At 39.1% G+C, this 26,971-nt stretch overlaps 3 protein-coding genes across 3 annotated transcripts in view; 1 reads left to right on the forward strand and 2 right to left on the reverse strand.

Annotated features, from left to right (window-relative positions):
- dnah8 (dynein axonemal heavy chain 8) overlaps positions 1-17,551 on the reverse strand; it is a 171,759-nt gene extending 154,208 nt beyond the window's left edge. The window contains exons 1-9 of the mRNA XM_062973653.1: positions 17,467-17,551; positions 15,846-15,994; positions 15,353-15,542; positions 13,925-14,088; positions 11,503-11,679; positions 11,028-11,141; positions 9,184-9,291; positions 7,561-7,662; positions 4,630-4,776 (exon numbers count right to left, since the gene is read on the reverse strand). Coding sequence (XP_062829723.1) covers positions 4,630-4,776; positions 7,561-7,662; positions 9,184-9,291; positions 11,028-11,141; positions 11,503-11,679; positions 13,925-14,088; positions 15,353-15,542; positions 15,846-15,953 — 1,110 coding nt within the window. The 5' untranslated portion in view covers positions 15,954-15,994; positions 17,467-17,551. The remainder of the gene's footprint in view (positions 1-4,629; positions 4,777-7,560; positions 7,663-9,183; positions 9,292-11,027; positions 11,142-11,502; positions 11,680-13,924; positions 14,089-15,352; positions 15,543-15,845; positions 15,995-17,466) is intronic.
- The window catches only part of btbd9 (BTB domain containing 9), a 376,867-nt gene that overhangs the window by 114,360 nt on the left and 235,536 nt on the right, over positions 1-26,971 (forward strand). The window lies entirely within an intron of this gene.
- LOC134295660 (dynein axonemal heavy chain 8-like) lies at positions 17,456-23,351 on the reverse strand. The gene is made up of 3 exons (XM_062968771.1): positions 22,902-23,351; positions 20,700-20,834; positions 17,456-17,551 (listed from the first exon to the last, which is right to left on the reverse strand). The coding sequence occupies exons 1-3, from the start codon at positions 23,235-23,237 to the stop codon at positions 17,456-17,458; spliced, it is 567 nt and encodes a 188-aa protein (XP_062824841.1). The 5' UTR covers positions 23,238-23,351.

Genomic DNA, 26,971 nt, shown 5'->3' on the forward strand with positions numbered 1-26,971 from the left:
TTAATTTTATATATGAATTTTCCCCTCATATGTTTGCAGGTCTTTGCAAATCTTTTATACATATAGATCCATGTACCTGGGTATCTGTAGCCATACATATACATTATTTTTATATATGAATTTACCATCATATGTTTGCAAGTCTCTGCAAATCCTATATAGATATAATTATCTATATAAAGAGAGATGTCTGGATAGATATGAATATATTCTTACCTACCTATATATAGGACTTGCAAATATTACAGGGGGGAAATGAACACACAAATATATATAGACATGTCTAGATAGATATGTGTGTGTGTGTGTGTGTGTGTGTGTGTGTGTGTGTGTATATATATATATATTAGGCTTGCTCAAATAATTCGTTTTCCCCGTTTACCGTTATTGATTCGTTATTTTCGTTTGTTTTGAAGCAATATCGAACCTTGGTTGTCCACACGCCTGGATATCGCGGTTTCGAACCGCGATTGGCCGTTTTCCGTTATGGCGCCTTTTTTTTCGTTTTTAAAAAATGCTTTGGCAAATCATCCAAACTTGTTTAAGTCCACTGGGGCAATCTAGCGTGTTGTTTGCACCTTGTAGCCAATCAGAGAGCACGTTTAACCAGGGGGAGGGGCTGGTAGGACGTCCTGAGCGTGCACACGCCTCGTGGCTCAGTCGCACTGGGAATTTTGGAGAGGGTGGAAGGGAGATTTTGGTGCAGGCACTGGCAGGCAGGAAAGATTGCTGCATCACAGCATGGCTGTGTGAAGACCGGGAGAAAAGGTGGGGTGGCTGGCTGAGTTTGGGTGGTGTGTGTTAGTTGGGTCTTTCTTTTTCTTTTGTTTTTGCAAAGGGCTGTCCTGTGGGTGTTTTTTTCCTGGCGCAGCAATTTTTCTGCTACGCCATTTTTCTTCTTGCGGGCGGGGTGGGCTTTCTCCTTTCTTTTTTCCACGCAAAAGTGTTTTTGGAAACAAGGGATCCGAGCCAGGGACGCTTCCTGATAATCCTAAGCCAAGTTTGGGAAAGAGTTGCATATCCCATACTTCCCTGTACAAAATACAACTCCTTTTGGGGAAAGAAGGGGGGTGCCTTTGTCCCTTCACCGCTCTCAAACACAAGCGGGGCTGCTTGTGTCTCAGCCGGGGACGCTTCCTGATAATCCTAAGCCAAGTTTGGGAAAGAGTTGCATATCCCATACTTCCCTGTACAAAATACAACTCCTTTTGGGGAAAGAAGGGGGGTGCCTTTGTCCCTTCACCGCTCTCAAACACAAGCGGGGCTGCTTGTGTCTCAGCCGGGGACGCTTCCTGATAATCCTAAGCCAAGTTTGGGAAAGAGTTGCATATCCCATACTTCCCTGTACAAAATACAACTCCTTTTGGGGAAAGAAGGGGGTGCCTTTGTCCCTTCACCGCTCTCAAACACAAGCGGGGCTGCTTGTGTCTCAGCCGGGGACTACACCAATTTAACAAAGTTTCAGCCACAAAAACAAAGTTTCTGAAGTAGAGCAATGACTTTCACAGTAAAGACAACCCAATTTAACAGGAAATAAGACTTTCAAACCAGGAACAGATTTCTGCAATTATTAAAAAATGGTTTATTATAAAAGCTATGAAAATTTGCCAAAAATCAGAGGATAAGGGAAACGTTCCACATTTTGGTGAGCTATCAGTGTTAAATGTGTTCTACCACTGTACCAAGTTTGAAGAAGATCACTCAAAAAATGAGGGCGGGAGAGCCCCCTAAGTCCCCCCCTTCGGGCTGTTTTTGGGCCACCGCGCATGCGCGTCCGCCATTAACGAATTAATTTCGAAAATAACGAATTTTCGTTAATTTCGAAAAATTTTGGGGGCCAAATTCGTTATTAGCAACAAAAACGAAAAAATGCCCCCTCTAGTTTTGAAACGAGTTTAGAATCAAATTTTTCATGGATCGATCAAGCCTAATATATAGAATCATAGAATAGTAGAGTTGGAAGAGACCTCAAGGGCCATCTAGTCCAACCCCCCGCTAAGAAGCAGGAAATCGCATTCAAAGCACCCCCGACAGATGGCCATCCAGCCTCTGCTTAAAAGCCTCCAAAGAAGGAGCCTCCACCACGGCCCGGGGGAGAGAGTTCCACTGCCGAACAGCCCTCACAGTGAGGAAGTTCTTCCTGATGTTCAGGTGGAATCTCCTTTCCTGTAGTTTGAAGCCATTGTTCCGTGTCCTAGTCTGCAGGGCAGCAGAAAATAAGCTTGCTCCCTCCTCCCTATGACTTCCCCTCACATATTTGTACATGGCTATCATGTCTCCTCTCAGCCTTCTCTTCTGCAGGCTAAACATGCCCAGCTCTTTAAGCCTCTCCTCATAGGGCTTGTTCTCCAGACCCTTAATCATTTTAGTTGCCCTCCTCTGGACGCTTTCCAGCTTGTCAGCATCTCCCTTCATCTGCGGTGCCCAAAACTGGACACAGTATTCCAGGTGTGGTCTGACCAAGGCAGAATAGAGGGGGAGCATGACTTCCCTGGATCTAGACGTTATTCCCCTATTGATGCAGGCCAAAATCCCATTGGCTTTTTTAGCTGCCGCATCACATTGTAGGCTCATGTTTAACTTGTTGTCCACGAGGACTCCAAGATCTTTTTCGCACACACTGCTGTCAAGCCAGGCGTCCCCCATTCTGTATCTTTGATTTCCATTTTTTCTGCCGAAGTGAAGTATCTTGCATTTGTCCCTGTTGAACTTCATTTTGTTAGTTTCGGCCCATCTCTCTAGTCTGTCAAGATCGTTTTGAATTCTGCTCCTGTCTTCTGGAGTGTTAGCTATCCCTCCGAGTTTGGTGTCATCTGCAAACTTGATGATCGTGCCTTCTAACCCTTCGTCTAAGTCGTTAATAAAGATGTTGAACAGAACCGGGCCCAGGACGGAGCCCTGCGGCACTCCACTTGTCACTTCTTTCCATGATGAAGACGACGCATTGGTGAGCACCCTTTGGGTTCGTTCGCTTAGCCAATTACAGATCCACCTAACCGTAGTTTTGTCTAGCCCACATTTTACTAGTTTGTTTGCCAGAAGGTCGTGGGGGACTTTGTCGAAGGCCTTACTGAAATCTAGATATGCTACATCCACGGCATTCCCTGTATCGACCCAACTCGTAACTCTATCGAAAAAAGAGATCAGATTAGTCTGGCATGACTTGTTTTTGGTAAATCCGTGTTGACTATTAGCAATGACCGCATTTGTTTCTAAGTGTTTGCAGACCACTTCCTTAATGATCTTTTCCAGAATCTTGCCTGGTATTGATGTGAGGCTGACCGGACGGTAATTGTTTGGGTCGTTCTTTTTTCCCTTCTTGAAGATAGGGACCACATTCGCCCTCCTCCAATCTGCTGGGACTTCTCCTGTTCTCCAAGAACTCTCGAAGATGATTGCCAGTGGTTCTGAAATAACTTCCGCTAGTTCCTTCAATACTCTTGGATGTAGCTGATCTGGCCCTGGGGACTTGAATTCGTTTAGAGTGGCCAGGTGTTCCTGGACAACTTGTTTCCCTATTTGGGGTTGGATTTCCCCCAATCCTTCGTCCATTCCATGTTGCTGTGGTTGAAGATGGCTTTCTTTTTGTGAGAAGACCGAGGCAAAGAAGGCATTAAGCAGTTCTGCCTTTTCCCTATCCCCTGTCACCATCACCCCATCTACTCCTTGCAGTGGCCCTATCGCCTCCTTTTTCTTCCTTTTTCTACCAACATAAGCAAAAAAACCTTTTTTGTTGTTTTTTATGTCCCTGGCAAGCCTGAGCTCATTTTGCGCTTTAGCCTTGCGAACCTTTTCCCTACAGGAGTTGGCTATACGTTTGAATTCTTCTTTGGTGATTTCTCCCCTTTTCCACTTCTTGTGCATGTCACTTTTGAGCTTTAGCTCAGTTAGAAGTTCTTTGGACATCCATTCTGGCTTCTTTGCACTTGTCTTATTTTTCTTCTATATATATATGGCTTGCAAATATTTTAGGGGAAATGCACACACACACACATACACAGAGGGGGGATTTGCAAATGTTTTAGGGGAAATGCATATGTGAAATTAGTATCTATAATTATAGATCTATATCTAGCTCTGCATTGTTTATATAAGCATTGAATGTTTGCCTGTTACTATGTTGGAAGCTGGCCTGAGTCCCCATTGGGAGATCGGATGGGATCCAAATGAAGTTTTTATTATTATTATTATTATTATTATTATTATTATTATTATTATTAGGTTATTGTTGATACCATATTGTTTTTGTTGCCCCTACTTTTCTACTTATAGAGCTAGTTTATTGTTTTTTTCTTTGAAATACGATATTCAAAAACATTTAACCTACTGATGCCTCAATTAATGAAATTTTATTGCTATCTATTTTTATTTTGAAATTTATCCATAGCTGCTGCATTTCCCACCCCCAGCTTATACTCGAGTCAATAAGTTACCCCAGTTTTTTGTGTTAATATTTGGTGCCTCGGCTTATATTCGGGTCGGCTTATACCCGAGTATATACGGTAGGTGAAATCTTCTGAACAGGGGCAAAGACAGCCAAACAAATACCACAGGGGTTTAAACCCTTCCTTATGCTATTCAAAAGATGATCCTATTTTATGGTTCAAGATGTTTCAGATGCACACTTACTTTTTCAAGTCTTTTACAGAAAGCCTCAAATTTGCCAAATATATACATCTCAGATACTTCAAATGTCTTCTCTCCTAAAGTCTCCAATATTTGTTTTCTTGTTTTGTGAAAACTTTTCTGATATTCTTTAAACAAAAAAATACAATCCTAAAGTTTAAAGAAAAAGAAATGGCATTATTAAGCAGGCTGCCTTGGGATGCAGCCAGCAATTTCAGTGTTTTGAGTCAGCAGAATATACATCCATTATATTTACTGAATATAGAAGTTATTGTTAGAATCCAAACCAAAAGAAAATTCTCTATCTATTGGTGAGTAGCTTTCTAAATTAGAACATTTCTTTGCAGTTTTCAATTTAAAATTAATAATTCATATAGTTTAATATTTTTATGTTTTAGTTCACATGAATAAGCAATGAGATATGTGAAATAAAGATTCTCATCTTAAATAATAAGCCTTATACCAGTGGTTCTCAATCTGTGAGTCCCCAGATGTTTTGGCCTTCAAATCCCAGAAATCCTAACAGCTGGTAAACTGGCTGGGAGTTCTAGGAGTTGTAGGCCAAAACACCTGAGGACCCACAGGTTGAGACCACTATCCTACACCTTCCAACTGTCCTCATTTGGCAGGGGCATTCCAGATTAATCCTCCGTCATTCCACATTCACAGCTGTTTTTCTCCTACTTTCTGGACTAATCCTTGTCCTACCTCCACTGCTGCAAACTGAGGGCCCTTCCACACAGTCCTATAGCCCAGAATATCACGGCAGATAATCCCTTTGAATTTGAGTCCATGCTGCCATATATTCCAGTTCAAAGCATATAATGTAGGATTTTATTCAACTTTGTGGAAGGGGCCTGAGTTTAAAGCCTACATGTAATTTAGATTCAATTAACTCAGTGGGAGTTTGGAAAGCGGGCAGAAATGTTTCCCTTCCCGCAGACTTGGGGGAGAAATCTTTTTGGCATAGTATGTGTTCTTCTCCATTAATAAATTTTGTCATGTTGCCCACATCTGTTGCTTGGGGCCCTTCCATACAGCCCTATATCCCAGAATATCAAGGGATATATATCAAGACAATCCCTCAATATCTGCTTTGAATTGGGTTATCAGAGGATGCATCCAGACAGCACCTAAAGTGTGTGCCCTCCTGTGTTTTCCCATGGGACATCTAAACGATGCCTGATGTAAATGTGACTGCATGCAGCACAAAGCAGGAAAATCCTGCTTTGCCCCGAGGTAATTTGTCAGCGGGAAAAATGCGAGTCTTCTTGAAAAACCCGCATCTTTCCTGCTGTGGGCAAAGTCTGCACTGCCCCCTCAGAAGTCCTGGGACTTCTGAGAAGGCCATCCGCACAGTCGTCTCACATTTTCCATCCCAGAGGGCTCTAACACCCACCCCAACCCCCCACCCCCAAAAGCGTTTTAAAATAAAATAACTTACCCAGCCGCCATTAAAGTGCTGCCTGAGCTCTCCTGGTGTGTAGGAATGACATGTTAGGAGAGGGAGGGCAAGAAGTGTTTTTCCTCCTCCCCCGTCTCCTGCTGGATCATTCTTATGTGCCAGGAGAGCTCTGGCAGCAGTCTAATGGCAGCCAGGAAAGTTATTATGTGTTTTAAATGCTTTTTAAAGGGTTTTGGAAGAGGTGGGGGCTGTCTCGTTGTCCTTCCGGAAGGTTCTGGGAAGACATCTGGACACTCCCGCTCCAGAAAAGCCCATGCTTTCTTGAACCCGGGAACAATTGCATTTTAAAAACATGATTGCTACTGGATTAAAGGGCTGTGTGGAACTGCCTTGACTCCACACTGCCATATATCCCAGTTCAAAGCAGATAATGTGGGATTTTATTCAGCTCTGTGGAAGGGGCCTTAGTCACCAATGTCATCTATGAAATGTTAGAAGGTATGAAGGTCTACATTCTACTAGGACATAACAATCATGCAACTACTACAGTTGGCACTCCACATTTGCAGGTTTCACTTTTGCAAATTTGATTATTCCCAGAGTTTATTAATATGGTCTCCCAAGGAATCTCTAGGGCTCCACCTACACTGCCATACTATGTAGTTTCATAATGCAGTTTAACTGCATTGAACTGCATTATGTGGCTGTGTAAATTCATATAGTGCAGTTCAATGCAGTTAAACTGCAGTATGAAGCTGCATTAGATGCCAGTGTAGGACTAGGTCCTCTAGTCTGACTCCATGGCCAACATCTGGCAGACATTGACTACACTAGAGAATTCAATCAAGTAAAACATTGGGCTTTTTAAAGTGATGTTTCCCCGATTTTAACAGAAGTGCCCCTAATCTCAGCAAATTTGAAGTGGTGACTGTAGTTATGTAAGCAACACTACAATCTCCTTGCTCACAAAAGGAAGAATCTTGGACCGCCATGCATTATTTATTTCTAGACATTTTTCAGAGGCTTGGGGACACAATGGGCTTGGCTAACACATCCCTCATGAGCTACTGCTGCATACTGTGCTAGCCAGCTGACTCTCACCTCCCCTCTCCATCTAACCTCACACAACTCTGACAATTCACTGATAAACATACTCTTGCCAGCTAAGAGCAAATGCTAACAGGATGTTTACTGTTTTGCATCAATCCACAATTAATTTCTTTTAACTTTCTGATGTTATGACCAAACCACAAAGCACTCTGCTAGGGCAAACCCCTTGAGGCTTAATTAAGCAGCAAACTCTAATAAGAAATATCAGAGGGCTTTGCAGAGTCATGCAAGTTAAGTTCTACATATTTCATTAACAGACCTAATGAGAATTCACAGTAATAAAGTCTCTCATATGAAAAGCAAAGCGTAGTTTATCAGCAATAATGCAGTCGTGTTAATGCATATGCTGCCTCTTTGTGGGAAACAATAGAAGGGAACAGCTGCAATGCCAAGGGAAGTATAATATGTTTCATACCAACCTGGATTTTCTTAAGCACTGTTGGAGTATCCTGTTCCCAAACACGACTAAAACCTCCATCGGTAATATACGCCTTACATGCTGTTACCATTTGATTTGTAACCTATTGAATGAAAACAAAATGCAACACAAAACAAATTGTGTCAATAAAGTTAAAACAGAAAGCATTCATCCAAATTTAATCTGTCCAGTATATTTCATGATATTTTGCCAACCAACCCTTCCAATCTTTTTCTTCTTGTCTCCTCCTTTATGCATGGCTTAAAATGCTTACAAAATTTTGAAAACCCGACTACTTCAACATTGCAGAATTAATTAATAGATGTGAAAATACAGATTTGATGAAAAAGAACAAATCAAAATATCAAAATCAGTAGGGACATTGGTAGACTGAAAACAGCACACTTATAAACATAATACGATAATACAAGGTCTTCAGCAGGAATCAGCAGAATCAGTACCACAATAACTGGTGCCAGTTTATAAAATATCCTAAAACATGCTTCATTTACAATTAATTTTCAGTGCCAAAAACTACTAACAGGAACAATTTCAGAATTTCTTTAGAAATATAGGAATGTCAAGCATGCTTCCACCTTGACAATTTTCTTCAATGACCAAACCACAACTGGGCCAGCAGCTTCACATCAAGCAAATATGTCTGACTTCCCCTTCATATGTTACTTTTTCATAAGACAAAGGCACCTAGATACTATTATGCCTTTGCTACCACACCTATAGTATTAAGTGAGTCTCAACATTTTTACCCTTGCTCTATTAAATTTGTATTTCTCAGTCTGACAAATCCTGTATCCTTTTTGTGGAAGCAATAAAAAAGATTTTGCTACACATCTGCAATATAGTAACAAAAACCTACCAATTAATTTAAGGCCAGAGTTGACTGATCACAAAGCCAAAAAGTGGTTTAACTAGATATGCCCCATGATCAATTACTGTTGTACAAGGCAATAAAATGTGCTTCCTTCAAAAGTAGTTTTTTTATTTAAATTATTATGGTTGTATTTTTATTGCCAGAAGTCAGGAGAGATTTTCTAACTCAAGTGCCAAAGATGACTTGACTGACCTAAGAAACTGTGCACTTTGGCATTTGAAAATAGGGTGTATTTTTCTCTTCTATAGCAAAACAACTTGGGCTGCTGCAGGCTTATAACTTACTTTCCATGCAACCACACACTGTTCCTTGCTTTGAATGGGTTTTTAAAAACTCAAATGCAGATAGATGCATATAGATGGAGTGCCAATAAAGGATTTCCTACTTTGCCCCATGAAGTATTTCCCTGAGCAGATGCATGGTTGTTGCTTATATAGACAAGACCAGTTGAGGTTCCCAAGATGACACAAATATAATCATTATTAGTACCAACAACACTGGAGTTTCTGCTACATTATCTATGTGGAAAGTCATGTAAAATGAAAAACTAATCCATCACTGAAGCTGTGTGAGTGTACTGTTAAATGTGCAAACGCTGAAGCCTGGACTGTTATGTTTCAAACCCAAGAAGGATTTTAATGCTACGAAATTCTGGAATCTAAATTTTGAAATATTTGTGTGCCTTTAAAGCTGCATACAGATATGCTTTTAAAAGAAAATCAAAGTACTTACTTTTATAAACAGTGAAGTCATTCTCTCAGAAGTGTTATAATATCTTGAAACACTATGTATCATTCTTATCGCATTAATTAAGTTCTGGATTCCATGAGCCATGGAAACCTAAGATAAACATTTTGTAGGCTTAGATAACTTAATAATGTGAAACTGTTGTGTACTTAAAACTACCAGGTGGGTGGGGATATTTTTCTTGTTTTGTGAGCATGGCTAATAACTATAGGGTGAAATGCCAGAACAAGGTATACATTTCTGCATATATAAGACATTTACCTGGAATGCATTACACTACATGCTTATACATAGTGCTATATTCTGCTTTGTTGCCATGACTGGATCTTCGAATAGTACAGTCTTTATCAACTGACTAGAGGTCAATACAGTAGTGATGAAGTTGACTTAGAGTGCATCTCAACTGTAGAATTACTGCCGTCTGACACCTCTTTAACTGCTATGGAACCCTTGGATTTGTAATTTGGTGAGGCGTCAGCATTCTTTGGCAGAGAATGCTAAAGACTTTGCAAAATTACATCTTCCACGATTCCATAGCTTTGAGCCATGGCAGTTAAAGTGGTAAACTCAAACATGCCTATCTGTATTTTATAAATGTTTTTATGAATGTCTGATGTAATTTAATAACTTTTTAATTGATTCACAATGTATTGTACAATTTTATATATGTGTTTTATTGTAAGCCGCCCTGAGTCCCCTATTGGGTGAGAAGGGCGGGATATAAATATTGCAATAAATAATAAATAAATAAATATCAAACTACACTGATTCTACAGTAGATGCACCCCTAGTCTTCCTAAGGAGAGAATTCCAAAATGAGGGAGCTGCTGTAGTGAAGGCTTATTTGGGGGCAGCTCAGATACTTTACCATTTCGTTTATTGTGAACTGCACCTACAGTTTAGTCCTGACAGAATTCATTGCTGCATCACCAACCTCTTGTAAATGATAATTGTATTTAGCTTTACACATTTCGTGCTTAAAATTTCATGCTATTCTAGTGGCATTTGAAATTCTGCCAACATAGCTATGCAGAAGGAAGAGAAAGGAGTAAGCAGAAGAAGCAGTAAAGACGGAAGAGAATGGAGCACGGAAAAGAAGTGGTTGTACACAGCATCCTCCTGGAAGTTAGGCAATGGATTAAAGTTGCAGGAAAAGAAATTTCACCTAAACATTAGGAAGCACTTTCTGACCATAAGAGCTGTTCAGCAGTGGAAGATGCTGTCTCTTCAGAGGGGGTGGAGTCTCCTTCTTTGAAGGCTTTTGAACAGAGGCTGGATGGCCATCTGTCAGGAGTGTTTGATTATATTTTCCTGAATGACAGGGGATTGGACTGAATGGCCCTTGTAGTTTCTTCCAACCCTATGATTCTGTATCGTCTATATTCTATATTGCTATATCTCAGCATCTTATTTCTTGCCTGTCAGGCTTCAAGGACTTACTTAAAATTGCATCTATTCCCACCCAGAGAAACAATTTTCCAAGCCACCCCTCCCACAGGACTCTAAGGGCATTAAAAGGCAGGCATTCAAGAGGTCATCTGAAAATGTGGAGAATTGTCTTTTTGCCTCACCTCTCAATACCTTGCACAACCACATCTTCTGGTTGTGCAAGGTAACCTTGGGTATATCCTGCACAACTGTTCACACTTGCTACATGGGCATTGGGCAGTTTACCCCTGAAAAATCCTAGTGCAGATATTTTTGAAATAAAAGAGTACTGGCAGACTATGCTTAATTATGCCAGGTTTAAAATACATGTTTGAAAGATATTAGCTTAATGTACAAGAATGTAAAAGTAACTTGATAAAAATATATTAAAATGTACTTACGAGATCATAATTATAGAGTGGCTGGCAAACTTTTTCAAGTGTGTATAAGTATCTCACATTATCTTTTGATTCATTCGCTTTATCTGTTATTCTGGCATCCAGTTCACGCCACAACTAGAGTAAAATGTGTTTAACATACTAGTAAAGATGTTAGTAAAAGGTATAAAATTTAAAGAGCAGCAATTTATTTATCTGCAAATAAGTTAATTATAATACATTTTATATTAATAAAGTAATAAAATTACTTTCACTCTGTAAAGTGGACTAAATTTTTAAAAATATTTCTGAAAATTTCCTTCTGGAAATATAGAGAAAATGTTTTAATAGTTTTGAAAGTCTAGAAAGTTACATCTCTACATGTATAATGTTATGTATGTGGCACCACTGACAGGAGAATTCCATGGGGACCATGCTAATTAGCAAAATTAAGTGGAAACATAATTTAAATCAGAAAAAAATTAAAGATGAGAATTACCTTTATAATTTTGGATCGTGAAACATTTAAAACGTTTATGACAGCCTTGCAGTTTGGTCCTTTGATCTGTTCAATAATGTAATTAAATTTGGCAGACATGCGCTTCCAGTGTTCTAGTTCAGTGAGAGGACCTGAGTCATCAGCTTCCTTTCTCATCTGTTCACTTTCAATCAAAACCTATAAATGGCACAAAATAATGTTCAATTTATACAAGAAAAATGCATACTTACTATTAATGTTTAATTTTATCAGCACCCAAATTCCAATATCCGGCACTTGAAGTTGATGCCCACTTGGACTGGTGGGACAGAATCCTGGATCACAAGAGATTAAGTCATGGAGTCATTTGAAGCAGAGACAACCACCTCTTGTTTTCTACCTCAATTTTTTATTTGCAAAGTTAAATAACCCCTTGTATCTTTTTAGTACAGTGGTTCTCAACTTGTGGATCCCCAGATGTTTTGGCTTCAATTCCCAGAAATCCTAATAGCTGGTAAACTGGCTGGGATTTTGGGGAGTTGTAGGCCAAAATACCTGGGGACCCACAGGTTGAGAACCACTGTTCTAGTAATTGGGACTGGTATGTCACAATTGTCCAAAGATGAGGACCACCCCTGATTTAGGGGAAGAAGAAATGGAACAGGTGATGATTTATTAATTCATATGGAAGTAATCTGGACTCAACACTTACAACTTTACTTATGTGGTATACACTGAATATTCATTATTTAAAATGCTTGGGACCAGATATATTCCACCTTTCAGATTTCTCCCCACCTCTCTCCAATTTTGGAATACTTCCATATATATATAGTAAGATTTGGAGATGGGACCCAAGGCTAAACATGGCATTCATCTATGTTTCACATATACCTTCTACACTGAGCCTGAAGGTGATTTTATATGCAATATTTGTGTGAACATTCAACCTTCAGAAATCAAAGGTGCTATTATCACAGGTTGAATCTACACTGCCATATAATACAGTTTCAGAATGCAATTAACTACATTGAACTGGATTATATAGGTCAACACTTCCATATAATCCAGTTCAATTAATTTCATCTGCATTCAGAATATGACAGTATAGATACAGCATCAGGACGCTTCCACACAGGGCTTAAATCCACTTTGGAGCAGGTTAAAGAAACCCACACAAAGCGGGTTTAAGTGTCCATGCCTTCTCAAAGATTCAGATAAGGGATTCTTCACTGAATTGGTTAATGGGAATTCACTAATTTCACTATCTATTTATTGTTATAGCAGGGCCGGCCGGAGATATTTTTTGATGTGAAGCAGGGGTGCTGAAAAGCGCCCCCGCCACCGGTGCCATGGCCCCGCCCAGCGTGCCCTGGCCCCGCCTCCCACGCAGCGTGGGAGGCGGGGCCAGGGCACGCTGGGCGGGGGGGCGGGGCCAGAGTTGGCCCCGCCTCCCACGCTACCCCCGCTCGCCCGTCTGGCCTTTTGTAGCAGGCCAGACTTCAGCGGAGGTTCCTCCAGGCCGCAATCGCGGCCTGGAGAAACCTCCGCTGAAGTCTGGCCTGCTAGAAATGGCCAGACGGGCGAGCGGGGGTAGCGTGGGAGGCGGGGCCAACTCTGAGGCCGCTCCCCCCCCGCCCAGCGTGCCTTGGCCCCGCCTCCCACGCTGCGTGGGAGGCAGGGCCAAGGCACGCTGGGCGGGGGGGGAGCGGCGTCAGAGCTGGCCCCGCCTCCCACGCTACTCCCGCTCGCCCGTCTGGCCTTTTGTAGCAGGCCAGACTGCAGCGGAGGTCCCTGCAGGCCGCGATTGCGGCCTGCAGCGACCTCCGCTGCAGTCTGGCCAGCTAGGAAAGGCCAGACGGGCCAGGGCGCACTGGGCGGGAGGCGGGGCACCGTCAGGGCGGTGCCCCGCCTCCCGCCCAGCCTGACGGCGCCCCCCCCGGGCCTGCGCCCGAGGCGGCGGCGTCAGGGGCCTCAATAGTGGGGCCGGCCCTGTGTTATAGTCCTTGATACTGTGATCTAATATACAAAATACAGAGGTTTTAGTCCCATGAAAGTGTTTAGACACACAGGCATGGATGAAACCTTTGCTTCAGGTTTGAACTATTAGAGCACTCAATATAAAAAAGCTAAGCCCCATTTTGAGGGGCAGCTGCCATAGGGTACTCCCAAGGGATGTTCCAGACTGAAGATGTTTTGTTTGCAAGGTTTTTCACATTCTGCAAAAATGTTTGTGGTTGCACAGAATAAAGATAAAATGTCATGTATCACAGTTTAATAATCATGAATAGCGTATACGTCTAAATAATAATGCATGTGGAATGGGCTGTAGAGATTGAAATTTTCTGCCTCTTTGTCCAACTACACCCTGGTGCTTATGTGGCACTGTATTTATTATAACACACTTGGTTCCTTGTAGCTCTTAATACCACAACAAACTTACTTGTTCAATTTGTTTATACCATATCATAAGCACATCCTCTAATTGCTTAACCATTTCAGGATTGCCAGCTGCTGCTGTCACCTCTTCAAAAGTTTGAAGTTTAGAAAAGTCGATGTAGTCTATTTGTTTCAACTCAACTGTCCCTTCAATGCTCACTCTAGCACCTAAAATAAACACAGAACATCGACACTAGTTCAGATGGCCTGTATTCTGCTGCGTCCTTTACACCTATTTCCAGAAGCAGTAGTTACTCAAAGAACCCTTTTCTAAACATTTTACTTCTGAAGCAAATATACTTGAGCTAGTTTCAGTGTTTCCCGGAGGTGCCTTTAAGTAATAGATCTGAGCTTTCCAAACATTTCATATTGGTGACACACTTTTTAGACATGCATCATTACACAGTAATTCATCTTTACTAGAAAACCAGAAGTGAAACCAACCCCTTATAAGAGATATAGACACATACATACATTATAATACTGAAATGTATGGGGACACAAAATTTCTCATGAAAACTTTTCCTTTATATTTTAAAATATATATGATTAATTCCTTATTTCACATACAACCTCATCAGATGATGAAAGTGTCGCCTTCACAGGGAGGCCCATGCTTGCTCCATTGGAGCCAACATAACATGGGAAGCTTCCCGTGTTGGGGCGAAAGCATCCAGTAATGCTTTCACCCAGTTGGGAGCAGGGCCTATGCCAGAAGTCACACAATGTTGTGTGCTGTCCAGCTTGAGCCTCCATCCTCCAGGACGCTAATTTCACCCTGTCTGAGGAGGTCGATAGACTCATTACATTTGCCCAATTCTAACACACTAACTCACTGTGGCTCAGAGTTTAGAAAGCTTTGTTCTAGATGATCCAATATTAATGAAAATTTAAATTCTAAAGGGATGGAAATGATAATAAAATGACACAGTTCTTGACTATTAGAGAACTCTAATAACTCCCAAATAGCACTTCTGATAGTGTCTTTCAAGTCAGAATTAAACTTGGAACACACTAAATACCTCAGCAATATAGAAGCCACCATCTATAACTGTTCAAGTCTAATTTTCTTCCTCTTGCTTAATTTTCCCTTTCTCTCCACATTCATCTACGTGCAACAAACCTGCTCTTAAAACACAACAATAAAGACAGTTGCTGGATCCTAGACAAAGAGTAATCCCCTCTCTCTTGTTATAAAATCCAAATTATTTAGAAAAAAGACCAACCTTAAAGGAATGAACCATACAAAAGCTAACAATTGAGAGAGGAAACCATGTGAAAAACTGCTTGGAAATGCCAGTTGCTATAAAGTGAATGTATCTAAGTTTAGGACACATTTTTCTAATTAAGAAAAAAAAGATTGCAGTGGGTTTTTTTTAAAAACTTTGAAAGTGGTCACTCTTGTTCTTTACTAATTCAGCATGCTTCTTACCATCCAGAAATGCCAGAAATCTGTTGAGAGTTTCATTAAAACTCTGTTTTTCAATATCTCCTTGCTTGGTCTGATTCAAAGCACCCCAATTGCTTGTGGCACGGACAGCTGGCAGAAAAACAGTTGAAATAACATTCTTGATCCCAGGAAGGAGGCCCTCGCTTCCATCCAACAATGAAAAGTATATGTCCTGAAAACAAAACATTGCAATAGTTATCAGAAATCAGAAAAGCAAAACTATGTTTTGTGACAATATTTAATCTAATGATGCTTGTGTGTGTGTGTGTTTTTAAAGGTCTGGTTGCTCTTTTGATAAGTTGGCAGCCTCCCCACCTTCCTAACTCATAGTCTTTCTGTTCAGAGGAAAGTATAGTGCCAGCCCAGGACCACAAATCCCTACAAAGAATAGTCTCTTTCCCCATCATCTATCTGATGAATGCTTTGCTGACAATAAGGATGGTGATAATGATGATTATGTTGATGACAAACATACCTCATGTATAGTCTTAATATTCACAGCAATGTCATTTCTAGCACGAACAAAAAACAAACAAATTCCTTTGAACTTCTCTGGTGACTCATCGACATAGAGTTTCATCATTTTAGTTCCTTTCAGCACTCCTGGAATTGTCCTGCCACACTCTGAAAATAAGCACAAATGGGATTTAACGTGGATGGCATTATTTTGGCATCTATTTTGTAGTTGGTAAGTGATGCAAGCAACTGTGCTGTTCTTTTTTTTTTAAAGTTACTTGGCATATCTTGCTCTGATTAGTGGCATACCTTGCATATTTGACACCCAGGGCAAATAGGTTTGGAATATCACCCTACCTCTATCTCCTCACAAAACAAAAGCAGTGACAATGGTGGCCTTTACTCACAAGTGAGTGCATGTTCCCAGCAGTCTTTTCCCCTCAAAATTGTGTCACAACGCTGTGGGCAGTTCTACACAAACACTACACACCAGTTGGGAAGTAGATTAAAATGAACCACTTTTGCTGTGGAATGCCTTCACGGACATCACAGAAACCAGTTTGAGGCTAGGATGGTGGCCAAGTGTCTACTGATTACAAATTGCAGCTGCCAGAATATACAGGGATTTTCTTCCCAATCAGTCTGCTGAAATGTGCTGATGTGCATATCCACATCAATTCGGGATCACCCCAGTTTCAAGCCCTGTATGAGATATACTCTAATGGGCTGCAGCACATTTTTTGCTTGTTTTGGACTTTCTGTCTTGATCTGTGCTACAGTGTGCATTTGTGGTGTATGTTTTGCATGAGGAGAAAAATGTTTTAAACAAAATGCATAAATATTTGATTATTATATATTGCATATATGCAAGTGAAATGTATGCATGAGATATGAATCTTTGACTTTATTTATTTAATTACTTTAAATAAATAAAGATGAGAATACTGTCCATACATCAGGATTTATGTCCCACCTGTTTGTAGGTTGGAGAAGGAACTACATAAGAACATTAGTGCTTGGGAATGAAATAAAACAAATTTTCCAGTTAACTATGTGCACACAGCATGAAAAAGTAGACAGGAGAGCTATGCTTCCTGCTTCAAAAGACAGGTCTTACTATAAAGTGCATCAAGCTGAACAAAACAAACTATATCTTGAGGGACAAATACCAAATCCCATTTAATCTTAATGATTTTTAAATGAGAATTTAAGGGGGGGGGTCTCTCCTGAAATGACTATCGGCCTTTTAGTATTTGCTAATTGGTTTTATGTGGCTTTTATTGTTAGTAAAATTGATAACTTCATGTAATGGTTGCTGTGCTACTTTATTTTAATTTTGTCAAAAGTAATCTTGAGGGCTAATTTGTAGGTAGAGTGTTTGGATCTAAATATAACAAATATACAAAACTGACTTCTTTGATACTAACATACCCATCAAAATAGCTTTTAAAACACACCAATATCAAAATGATAAGATTCCATTTTAACCATTCTTTTTTTTGATCTCATGAAAATTGGTTAAGTCTGTCAGTCATTATATCTATCTAGTATAGACAAACAATTTGTTAGTTAACAAACTGTAATTAAATCAAGAAGACTAAACTATACTACATTTGAGAAGAAGAAATTTTAACATTTACCTACACCAGGAGCATCACCCTCCTGATAAATTAATTTCAGGGTTCTGGCTCCATCTTTGGCAAAAAAGCTGTCAAATGGTTCTAACTGTTAAAAGAAACACAGATTATTTGAAGTCAAAATTGGATTGCTGGTTGTTTTTTAAAAGAAGTCAATGTTGCCTTACTAGAAATTATTTAGTGATGCTTGCTAAAAATTTACATAATCACTGAAAGTTTCTTTCAAAGATATTTTCATCTGCAATAATTATTTCACCATTCGTAAAAATTATTTCTTTTATAAAAATGCTATTTTTTATTATTTTTACAAATATGTTCTTTATTTTCAATTTACATATTCATAAAAACAGTGAAATAATCTATACACATGTATATAGGCATGAACAGAATTTCTAACATCTATACAATATTTGGATTTGGTTATACTCTCCACTTCTCCCACCCCTCCCAATTTAGTGACTTCCCATCCCTTGGATTGGAGACGTGCATATATAATTCCATTGTTCCTTCCTATTACATTGTTTTTCTATTCTTCCTTCTGGCCTGAAAAGTATTATTTATGAATTCCCTATACTGATTCTAACAAGATAAATTATGAAGCCTTCTAAAAAAAAAATTTCCTTCTTTCTTCTTTCTTTTTTTTTTTACAAAGTTTAGAAATGGTTCCCAGTCCTTGATAAAGCTTTTTTGTGTTTTTTTTCTTTGTTCATCATTATTAATTTGTCCCTTTCTGCTTTTTAAAGACTTTAATCATCTATTCTTCTATTGTTGGGAGATCTGCCTTCTTCCAGAACTGTGCATATACTGTTCTTGCTGTTATTATCATATAGTGTAATGCTTTGTAGTTTTTGTTTGATTTATTTGACATTCCCAATAAAATAATTTGGGCTCAACTGTATCTTTAACTGAAAAAATTATTGCAGTGTTTTTTGTACCTTGCCCCAGAATTCTCTTGCTTAATTACCAGACCACCACATGTGGAAGAAAGTTCCTTCCTGTTCTTTGTATTTCCAGCACTTGTTGTTTGCTTCTTCTGTTGAAATTGATAATGGGGTTGTTGGACATTGTTTAATTTTTTGCTTGTTCCAAATCCTTAGTATGGCTCGTCTTGTAAAATGGTGGTTAAAATCTGTGTATACTTTTGATTTTTGATTCCATATATAGGCATGTCATCCAAACCGTAGATCATGACCTTCTAATTTTATCAGTCTCTCATTTCTTAAGATTAGCCAATCTTTCATCCAAACTAGTATACATGCTTCAAATTACAATTTCAGGTCTGGTAGCCCCAATCCCCCCTTTGCTTTTCATCCTGCAGAATCTTGGTTTTAATTCTACACCTCTTGCTTTGCCATATGTATCTGGTTAAGCCTTTTTTCTATTGTTTAAAGGGTGCATCATTTAATATAATTGGAATGTTCTGAAAAATAAATAGTATTTTTGGCAGTATCCTCATTTTGATAGCTGATATTCTTCCCAATAGTGACAACTTTAATGTGCTCCATATTTGTATATCTGTTTTATATTTTCATTATTTTGATTTGTTTGCATTTCATCTTTATTTTTAGTCCCGCATGAAACTGTATAGTATGGTTGTGAAAAATTTATCTTCAACAAATTCAAAAGAAAACAGGGCTCCTGATCCTTTAGATCACAAACACTTCAGCCTTCTCTTCAACAAACTCATTCAACCTCTTCACATATGTTTTGTTCTCCATACCTCTTAACATATTCCTTGCTACTCTCTGAACTCACTCCAACTTGTCAATTTCCTTCTTAAAATAAGACATCCAGTGCAGAATCTAGTGGCACTAATACTTCCCTTGATTTGGAAACTTTACTTCTATTAATGCAAGCTAAAATAGCTGCAGCATCACAGGTCACTTATGATCAACTATAATGCCATACACACACCCCACCCTATTCCTATGCATTTGTCTCTATTGAATTTTATTGTACTAAGTCCTGTCCAATTTTCTAGTTTAGCAAGGTCCTCTTGAATTCTGTTGCTGTCTTCCAGTGTGATACTTTCTCCAGTGTTTTTTTTCTCTTCCACAAATTTGATAACAATTTCCTCCTTTCCATCATCTAAACCACTGCTGTTTAAGCTGTGGGCCCCAACCCCAAATGGGGTGCCTTTAGCTCAGTGTTGGGAGTCCTGGAACATTTGGAAGCAGCAAAAGTTTTATGAATGTCGCCTGGTGGCTATTTTAGACATGCACACAAAAATGTTGTTCAGTGTTTACAGCGGAGTCTGTAGAAGATGCTTCAGCTGTACTTCATAGAAAGAAAAATCAGCCTGTTTAGCAAGCCTTACAAATGCTGATTTGTTATCAGTAAATATTTGATGTATACCTATATACCCTGTCTTCTTTTGCATCTGAACGCCCTATTTTCTTAGATAGTTTTAAAATTGCTGCATAGCAGAGATGATGGGAACATCCAAAATAAAAGAAAAGTTTTCCCCACAATGGAATCTGGGCCTTCAGAGGCTTTATATCCCCCTGCCTTACCTGAAACCCCAACCCTCTGAGGCCAAGGGACAAGGAAACCCTCCTGTTATCTCCAAGGTTAGTCTTAAGTGGGAGTTAGCTGGTTCCTTGAAATGTTGGCTGAGAACACTTTGCTTTCCATGCTTTGCTTTGATGCATGGGAACAAGAGGTGGAATCAAAGCTGGCTATCACCCAGTTGAACAGTTTGGCCAGTTCAATTGTTGCTGTCTCATGCAACACAAGGGCAGAAAGCATGAAGGCATGTTAAGCTCACATCTACATGTACAATTGAGACCACTATGCTTCTTTAAGTCCTTCCCTAATGTTTTGCTTCAAGATGTGCAACAGAGAACAAGACAGTAATGTGAGGAACAGTATACACCAACACATAAACCATGTGCTTCACCATTTGGTGAAGCTACGCTTTGATAAATATAAAAGCAACTAAGGAGTGACAGTTACATTATAAGAAAAGCTGGTAAACTGGCTGGGATTTCTGGGAGTTGTAGGCCAAAATTCCTGGGGATCCACAGGTTGAGAACCATTGTATTAAAGGGAAGGAACTTCATTGGGAAGGTAATTTAGTCAAAAAAGGTTAGCATTAGAATCAAGTAAATACAGTAATTTCCAAGCCCTGCATGACTTGCACTAAAATATTTGATCAGCATGTCAATGTTAAATAGAACTGTACAGTTATTGATCACAGATGCAATGGTAAAATAGCATCTATAAACCAGACTTACTGTTGGGCCATCTAAAATTAATTCTTCTATGGTTACAATATCTAATCCAAGTTTTTCTGACAGAATCTCAAATATATATTTGTATGCAGAATTAATTTTCATCCTTCGGCCTTCTCTTGCTTCTTTGAATCGTGCCTAAAGGTAGAAAAATGTTTTTAAAGGAGCGCAGTGCTGTCATTATATCTGATTTGTTATGAAATACTTAGCATAAAGTACCTGTACCATAATGCAGGATTGTCTAGCTGCAATCTTCACATATTTCCCATTTACTACATTTCCAACTACCTCCCCACTTCCCGTGTTTAATTTTTTGTGCCATTTTTCTACATAATCGCCTCTCTAAGTTTTTTTAGAGAGTTGTGTGGAACAATGGTGCTATCTAAATTTATGAAGCATGGAAATTATGCTGCACTTTTGTTACTGCATTAAAATATGAATATTCTTCAACTTTGCCTCTACTTTAAAAAGCATAGGAAAGAATGTATGAGAAGAAGAGGGAAATAGAAAAGAGAAAACACAGATACAAATATAATGGCAGAACAGGCAGTCTCCAGGTTACAAACATTTAACTTACAAATGACTCATACTTAAGAACAGGGGTGAGACAACAGGAAATGAGAGAAATCTACCCCTAAGAAGGGAAATTCTCTCATGGAAGAGTTATCATGGGGAAAAGGTGTCCCCCCTGAAGCTTTATCATCAAACCTTTTCCCACAACAAGCCATTTTTTCCCCTAAATCTAACACTATGTGGCACATTTGTTGTTCTTGGGTTATAACTGTAATTTCCTAATTGGTTCTATCATAAAAACATGGAAAAGGTTTATTAAACTGCAAAGAAAGCTTTGGTTTTGCAGGACATCCTGCAGCACATTTTGCCATAGTTTTTCAATGAATATCTCATAGAGTTTCAACTAATTCAACAGTATATTCTCAAGTCACTTCTGACACAATAAAAAAATGAAATGATGTGGAAATACTATAGGGTTATTTTTGTATTTTATTATTTTGTTTGTTTTCTATTTTAGTGTTTATCTGTTTTATTCTTTAATCTGACAGATTTAAGTTACATTTTTGAAACACTAATAAAAATGATTTTAAAAAAGAAAAACCAAATATCCTGTTTCCCCCAAAATAAGACAGGGTCTTATATTAATTTTTGTTCCAAAATATGTGTTAGGGCTTGTTTTCAGGGGCAGTCTTATTTTTCCAAACTGACTTTTTAGATGAACTATATCTAGTCTTATTTTTGAAATAGGGCTTATATTTTGAGCATCCTCAGAAATGCTGAAAAATCATGATAGGTCTTATTTTCAGGGTAGGTCTTATTTTGGGGAAAACAGGGTATAAGAGAGAGGTCTTACATATCAGAAACCATGGCACAATGGGCCATAGATAATAGAAAATACTCTATGCAAATTTTAAACAAAATAAATGAGTCACTTAAACAAAATAAATGAGTCGTACATATGAATCAAACTATATACATGATTCATATGTACGACTCATTAATACATATGACTCATTTATTTGGACTTATAGTCTATTTAGGACATTTTCAGTAATTTGTTTTTGTTTCTGCTGTAATAACAAGAGTAAACACTAAAAAAAGTCTCTTTAGAAATAGAGAGATATTGTGGCTCATTGGGGGTACAGTACATGAATGAACCTGGTCTAAGGGCTGTATGCTGTGACGACTAAACTGAATGACTCTCTTGTATGGGCTATGGGATTTTGTCTTGGCAAGTTTGAAACATTATTTTGTCTAATAATGTTCAGAGAAGCCATAAAACATTCAGAAAGAATGCACCTCCCCAACAGATTTTGTTATTATTGGAAACCCAATGAGTATCTATTTTTATACTACCTCCATTTATAAATAATTTATTACATAGAACACCCAAAGGCATTTTCTGAATTGGTACTTTGATACAGAATAGATATTTACTTCAAAAGCATGTTTTATTTCTATGTTAGAAGCTAACGAAAATGGAAAATCCAATCTCACTGGGCTCAGAAGTCAAGATGATGAGTGATTTCTTCACCAAGGGAATATATAAGATGTGGCCTTCTAACCACTGATATGTAAGACAGGAGAATACATGAGGCAGCTGGAGACAAAGCACTTAAGTCTGGCTGCTTTTCTGGGAAGGGGTTGTCTCAAAAAGTGAAGCCAAATCTGGCACAATTCTTGATTACAAACCTGCTTCTCCTTCAGAGTCTCCTGTAGCGATTGGAGTCCGCTGGTGCTCCGGCGGAATTTGGACATCCTTCGGCTTGAGGGTTCTGCACCTAGTCGAGTAGTGCCTCGAAACCGAGAACGATCAGAACCTCCTGAACCCTCCCTAGTAGCTGGGGCTGTCTCTTCCTCTTGTGGACCAAGGCTAGGCTCCATACTCTCTGGCGGAACAAGGTCTTCTGGCTCAGGTTGAGCATCCTTTGCAGAAGATGGTTGTACATCTTCATCTTCAGGGGCAACAGGCTCAGGAGCTGCAATCTCTTCCGCAATTTCTGGATTACTGTCTGGTGCCTCTTCCATTTTAATTCCTACATTTTACAAGAGAGATCTTAGTTAACAATAGCTTAGATTGGTTTAGAACAGTGGTTGTTACATATCTCACAGCAAATTGTCACTTTGAAAATAATTCAGTGTTATGGATGTACTGTAACTAAATCTTTCAAAACCACTGAACTGTACGGTGCTGTGAAAGAAAGAACAACATGTGATACATATGCAAATATTACAGGTTATCTGATATGAGGGCAACAGGGTGAGAAGATCAATTATTGTCTTTGTTTTCTGTTAGGTACTGGGCTCAGTACAGGCAAAGCTTGTAAAGTACCAAAAAAGAAGAAAATGGGTTCCCTGGAACTACAAAGACAAGTATCAACTTATAACAATAATACAGAAATCATTAAACCTAAATTTAGTATCAATACATCAATATGAAAACAGATACAAAAGGAGTTGTTAAACAATCAAATAAAGAACTGTTACATTCACAGTAGAAACAATATTTTTCTCTTGTAGGATGAATTTACTCCTCTTCTCATAAACAATAAATGTTCTTAAGTTCTTTGATTGTTCCACATATACAAATTGAGTCCTCTTCTTATATATGTTCCCTATAGGATCCACATTTAAAAACTCAAAAACAACTGAAAAAAAGGACTACAATCCACCTGAGGAAGATTATTTTGAGTTGAAACCAGTTGTGGTTTTGCAGTCTACTATCTATAATAAAGAAACAATAACAATTATTATATATAAGAAGAGGACTCAATTTGTATATGTGGAACAATCAAAGAACTTAAGAACATTTTTTGTTTATGAGAAGATGAGTAAATTCATCCTACAAGAGAAAAATATTGTTTCTCAGTACAGGCACCCATACTTTTAGTAGCACTGATTTTAAGAATCCCAGATTCATGAATAGAGTGGGACTAGTGCTTTCCCTCACAGTGTGGTAGCAAATCTGCCTTGAGTTTTAATCCTGCCTTCAAAGAAGAAACATTATTATCAGCCTTCATTAGTACAGAAAGGGTGATAGATGAGGACATGCAGCTAGAACTGGATCATGCAAATGAAGTCCAGAGCTCCACGGCTCAACCCCACTCAAATGACACTCAGAAAATAACACATGATAAGCAGATAATTCCCAGAATCCAAGCAGCTGGTAGATTTTGGAAGTTGTAGTCCTCTACTGGTGAGCCAGGATGGTGTAGTGGTTTGAGAGTTAGACTACAACTCTGGAGATCCGAGTTTAAAATCCCCAATTGGTCCTGCAACCTACTATGTTACTCTGAGGATGCCTGTCATAGATGTGGGAGAAACGTCAGGAGAGAATGCTTCTGGAACATGTCCATATAGCCCAGAAAACTCATAACAACCCTAATGCATTACCTTAAACATTTCACAGACTCTCAGAGGAAGGCAATGAGCAAATCTTTACAAAATGCTCAATAACAGGTTCACCATAGGTTGAAAATAACAAAGGCAAACAACAACAACAACAAATCTAATAAATATTTTTTTCAGGCTAAGGCGGGCATGGGCAAACTTTGACCTTCCAGGTGTTTCGGACTTCAACTCCTACAATTCCTAACAGTCTACCAGCTGTCAGGAATTGTGGGAGCTGAAGTTGAAAACACCTGGAGGGCCAAAGTTTGCCCATGCCTGGGTTAAGGTGATGTAGCAGCAGCAGACCAGTCTGTCGTTAGGACCTGATCTTTCATGGTCATGCTGGTGCCCGACAGTGCTGACATCTCTCATAACAGAATCCTTTCTTTCCCCCCTTTAAAAAAATACTTTATAGTTAAAGGTCCTCATATGAAAGTTACTTAATTTACAAAATGTATTTTAAACTCACATTATTCTTTACAATAATAAATTGGAGCTTATTCCTTAGCAAATCTCTTTTGGACCAAGGGCAGTAAAAAAAGCTCCACTTTATTCTGGTTTATCATGCTTTGAATTCAAAGGTCATATGTTCATTTTTTTCTTTTTAAAAAAAATTAGGAACAACGGTTTTTGTTTTTCTCTCAGAGTTTTTATCCTCTCACAGGCATGGTCCTGTTTCAAAGAGGCATGATAACGTAGGTTTCCCAGCCCTAAACCATTCCCTGTCAGACCTTGATCAAAAGGGGAGCCACTCCGAATTCATTCACCAAATGATGAGTCTTTTCCTTCACCTTCAGAAGAAAATGAAATCTAATGAAGTGGGTGGAAGGATTCAGAAAAGGACCGCTCACTGCACCTGCAGTTTAAAAAGCTTCCCAGCATACAGTTGGGACTATATGTGGAAGGACACGTTGTGTTCTAAACTGTGAAACGACTCCTCTGACCGTTGGGCACAGAACTGATCAACAGAATAGAATCATGACAGAGATGCAACTGAAAGATCTCATCCTTTTTCATTCTGTATTTAACTTTGCAATCGTGTGTGTATCTAGGAGTGAGATTAAGGCTTTTGCTATAGCAGCAGAAAAACAGATCTTTGAAAAAATTATTTAATTACAGTTATGGGATTGGTAGTCTCAAAAAGCAACCCTATCAAACTAGTAAAGAAGTAGGACAAAGACTTAAGATGGTGCAGGCTTCTCTGGGGGTCCACCTACACTGTAGAATTAATGCAGTTTGACACCACTTCAACAGCCAGACATTTTGCACTTTGATTTGTTACTGCAGTTAGCCAGCTTTATTTGCAGATTCTACAGTGTTTTAGGAAATGTTATAATTTTTTACATTTTTTTACATTTTTATTAGCTGGGATTTTATATGCATTGTTGTTTTTATACTTATATCACCGTGTATATACTTATATATTGTTGTCTATATGCAGTACTTAGAGTGCTTCTGTGAGCCACACCGAGTCCCTCCAGGAGATGGTAGTGGGGTATAAATAAAGATATTATTATTATTATTATTATTATTATTATTATTATTATTATTATTATTATAGTAAAGGTAAAGATTCCCCCTGATGTTAAGTCCAGTCATGTCTGACTCTGGGGGTTGGTGCTCATCTCCATTTCTAAGCCAAAGAGCCAGCATTGTCCGTAGACACCTCCAAGGTCATGTGGCCAGCATGACTGTATGGAGCACCGTTTTCTTCCTGCTGGAGCGGTACCTATTGATCTACTCACATTTGAATGTTTTCGAACTGCTAGGTTGGCAGGAGCTGGAGCTAACAGCGGCTGCTCACGCCGCTCCCGGGGTTTGAACCTGGGACCTTTCGGTCTCCAGCTCAGTGCTTTAACGCATAAAGGAGCTCATTTGCCATTCTAAAATACCTCAAGTCATACCTGCAGTACGCAAACTATTTGAAGCCATATCAGTAGCACAACTCCTATATGGAGCCCAGCTTGGTCCCTTCTCCAGTTTTGCCCCCATAGAGCTTTTACAATCAATTTTTTTGAGATCGGCCCTGCAAATACCAAAATGTATCTCCAATGGCATCCTGTGACTGGAGACAGGATTCATGAAAGTGGAGGGCAGGGTGTGGGTAGTCATACTCAACTACTGGCTCAGAATATCCCGCACTCCCCTCAGGCTTGCCCTACTAACTATGAGGGATGACTTCTAGTCCACATGGAAACAGGCAGTAGCAACTAAAATCTCATATCTGAGCTTTTCTTCAGAGTTGCTACTCAGTATGGAATACAATCAAGCCAATGTATTTATCAAACAATGTATCTCAGACACAGAGCGCCAATTGGATCTAGCCTACGCCCCAACTTTCATTGTCAACGAAGCCAGCAGATACCCCCCTC

Source organism: Anolis carolinensis, chromosome 1 (assembly GCF_035594765.1).
Source record: "Anolis carolinensis isolate JA03-04 chromosome 1, rAnoCar3.1.pri, whole genome shotgun sequence".
In the NCBI taxonomy this organism is placed as follows: domain Eukaryota; kingdom Metazoa; phylum Chordata; class Lepidosauria; order Squamata; family Dactyloidae; genus Anolis; species Anolis carolinensis.

Bases quoted from the DNA above. Each gene is read 5' to 3' on its own strand.
- LOC134295660 (XM_062968771.1), bottom strand. From the start codon at position 23,237: ATGGAAGAGGCACCAGACAGTAATCCAGAAATTGCGGAAGAGATTGCA. The intron at 20,835-22,901 runs GTTTGTAATCAA...TTCTACCTTTAG, and splicing joins AGACTCTGAAGGAGAAGCAG to GCACGATTCAAAGAAGCAAG. The intron at 17,552-20,699 runs GTAAGTCTGGTT...TTCTTTTAACAG, and splicing joins TAATTTTAGATGGCCCAACA to TTAGAACCATTTGACAGCTT.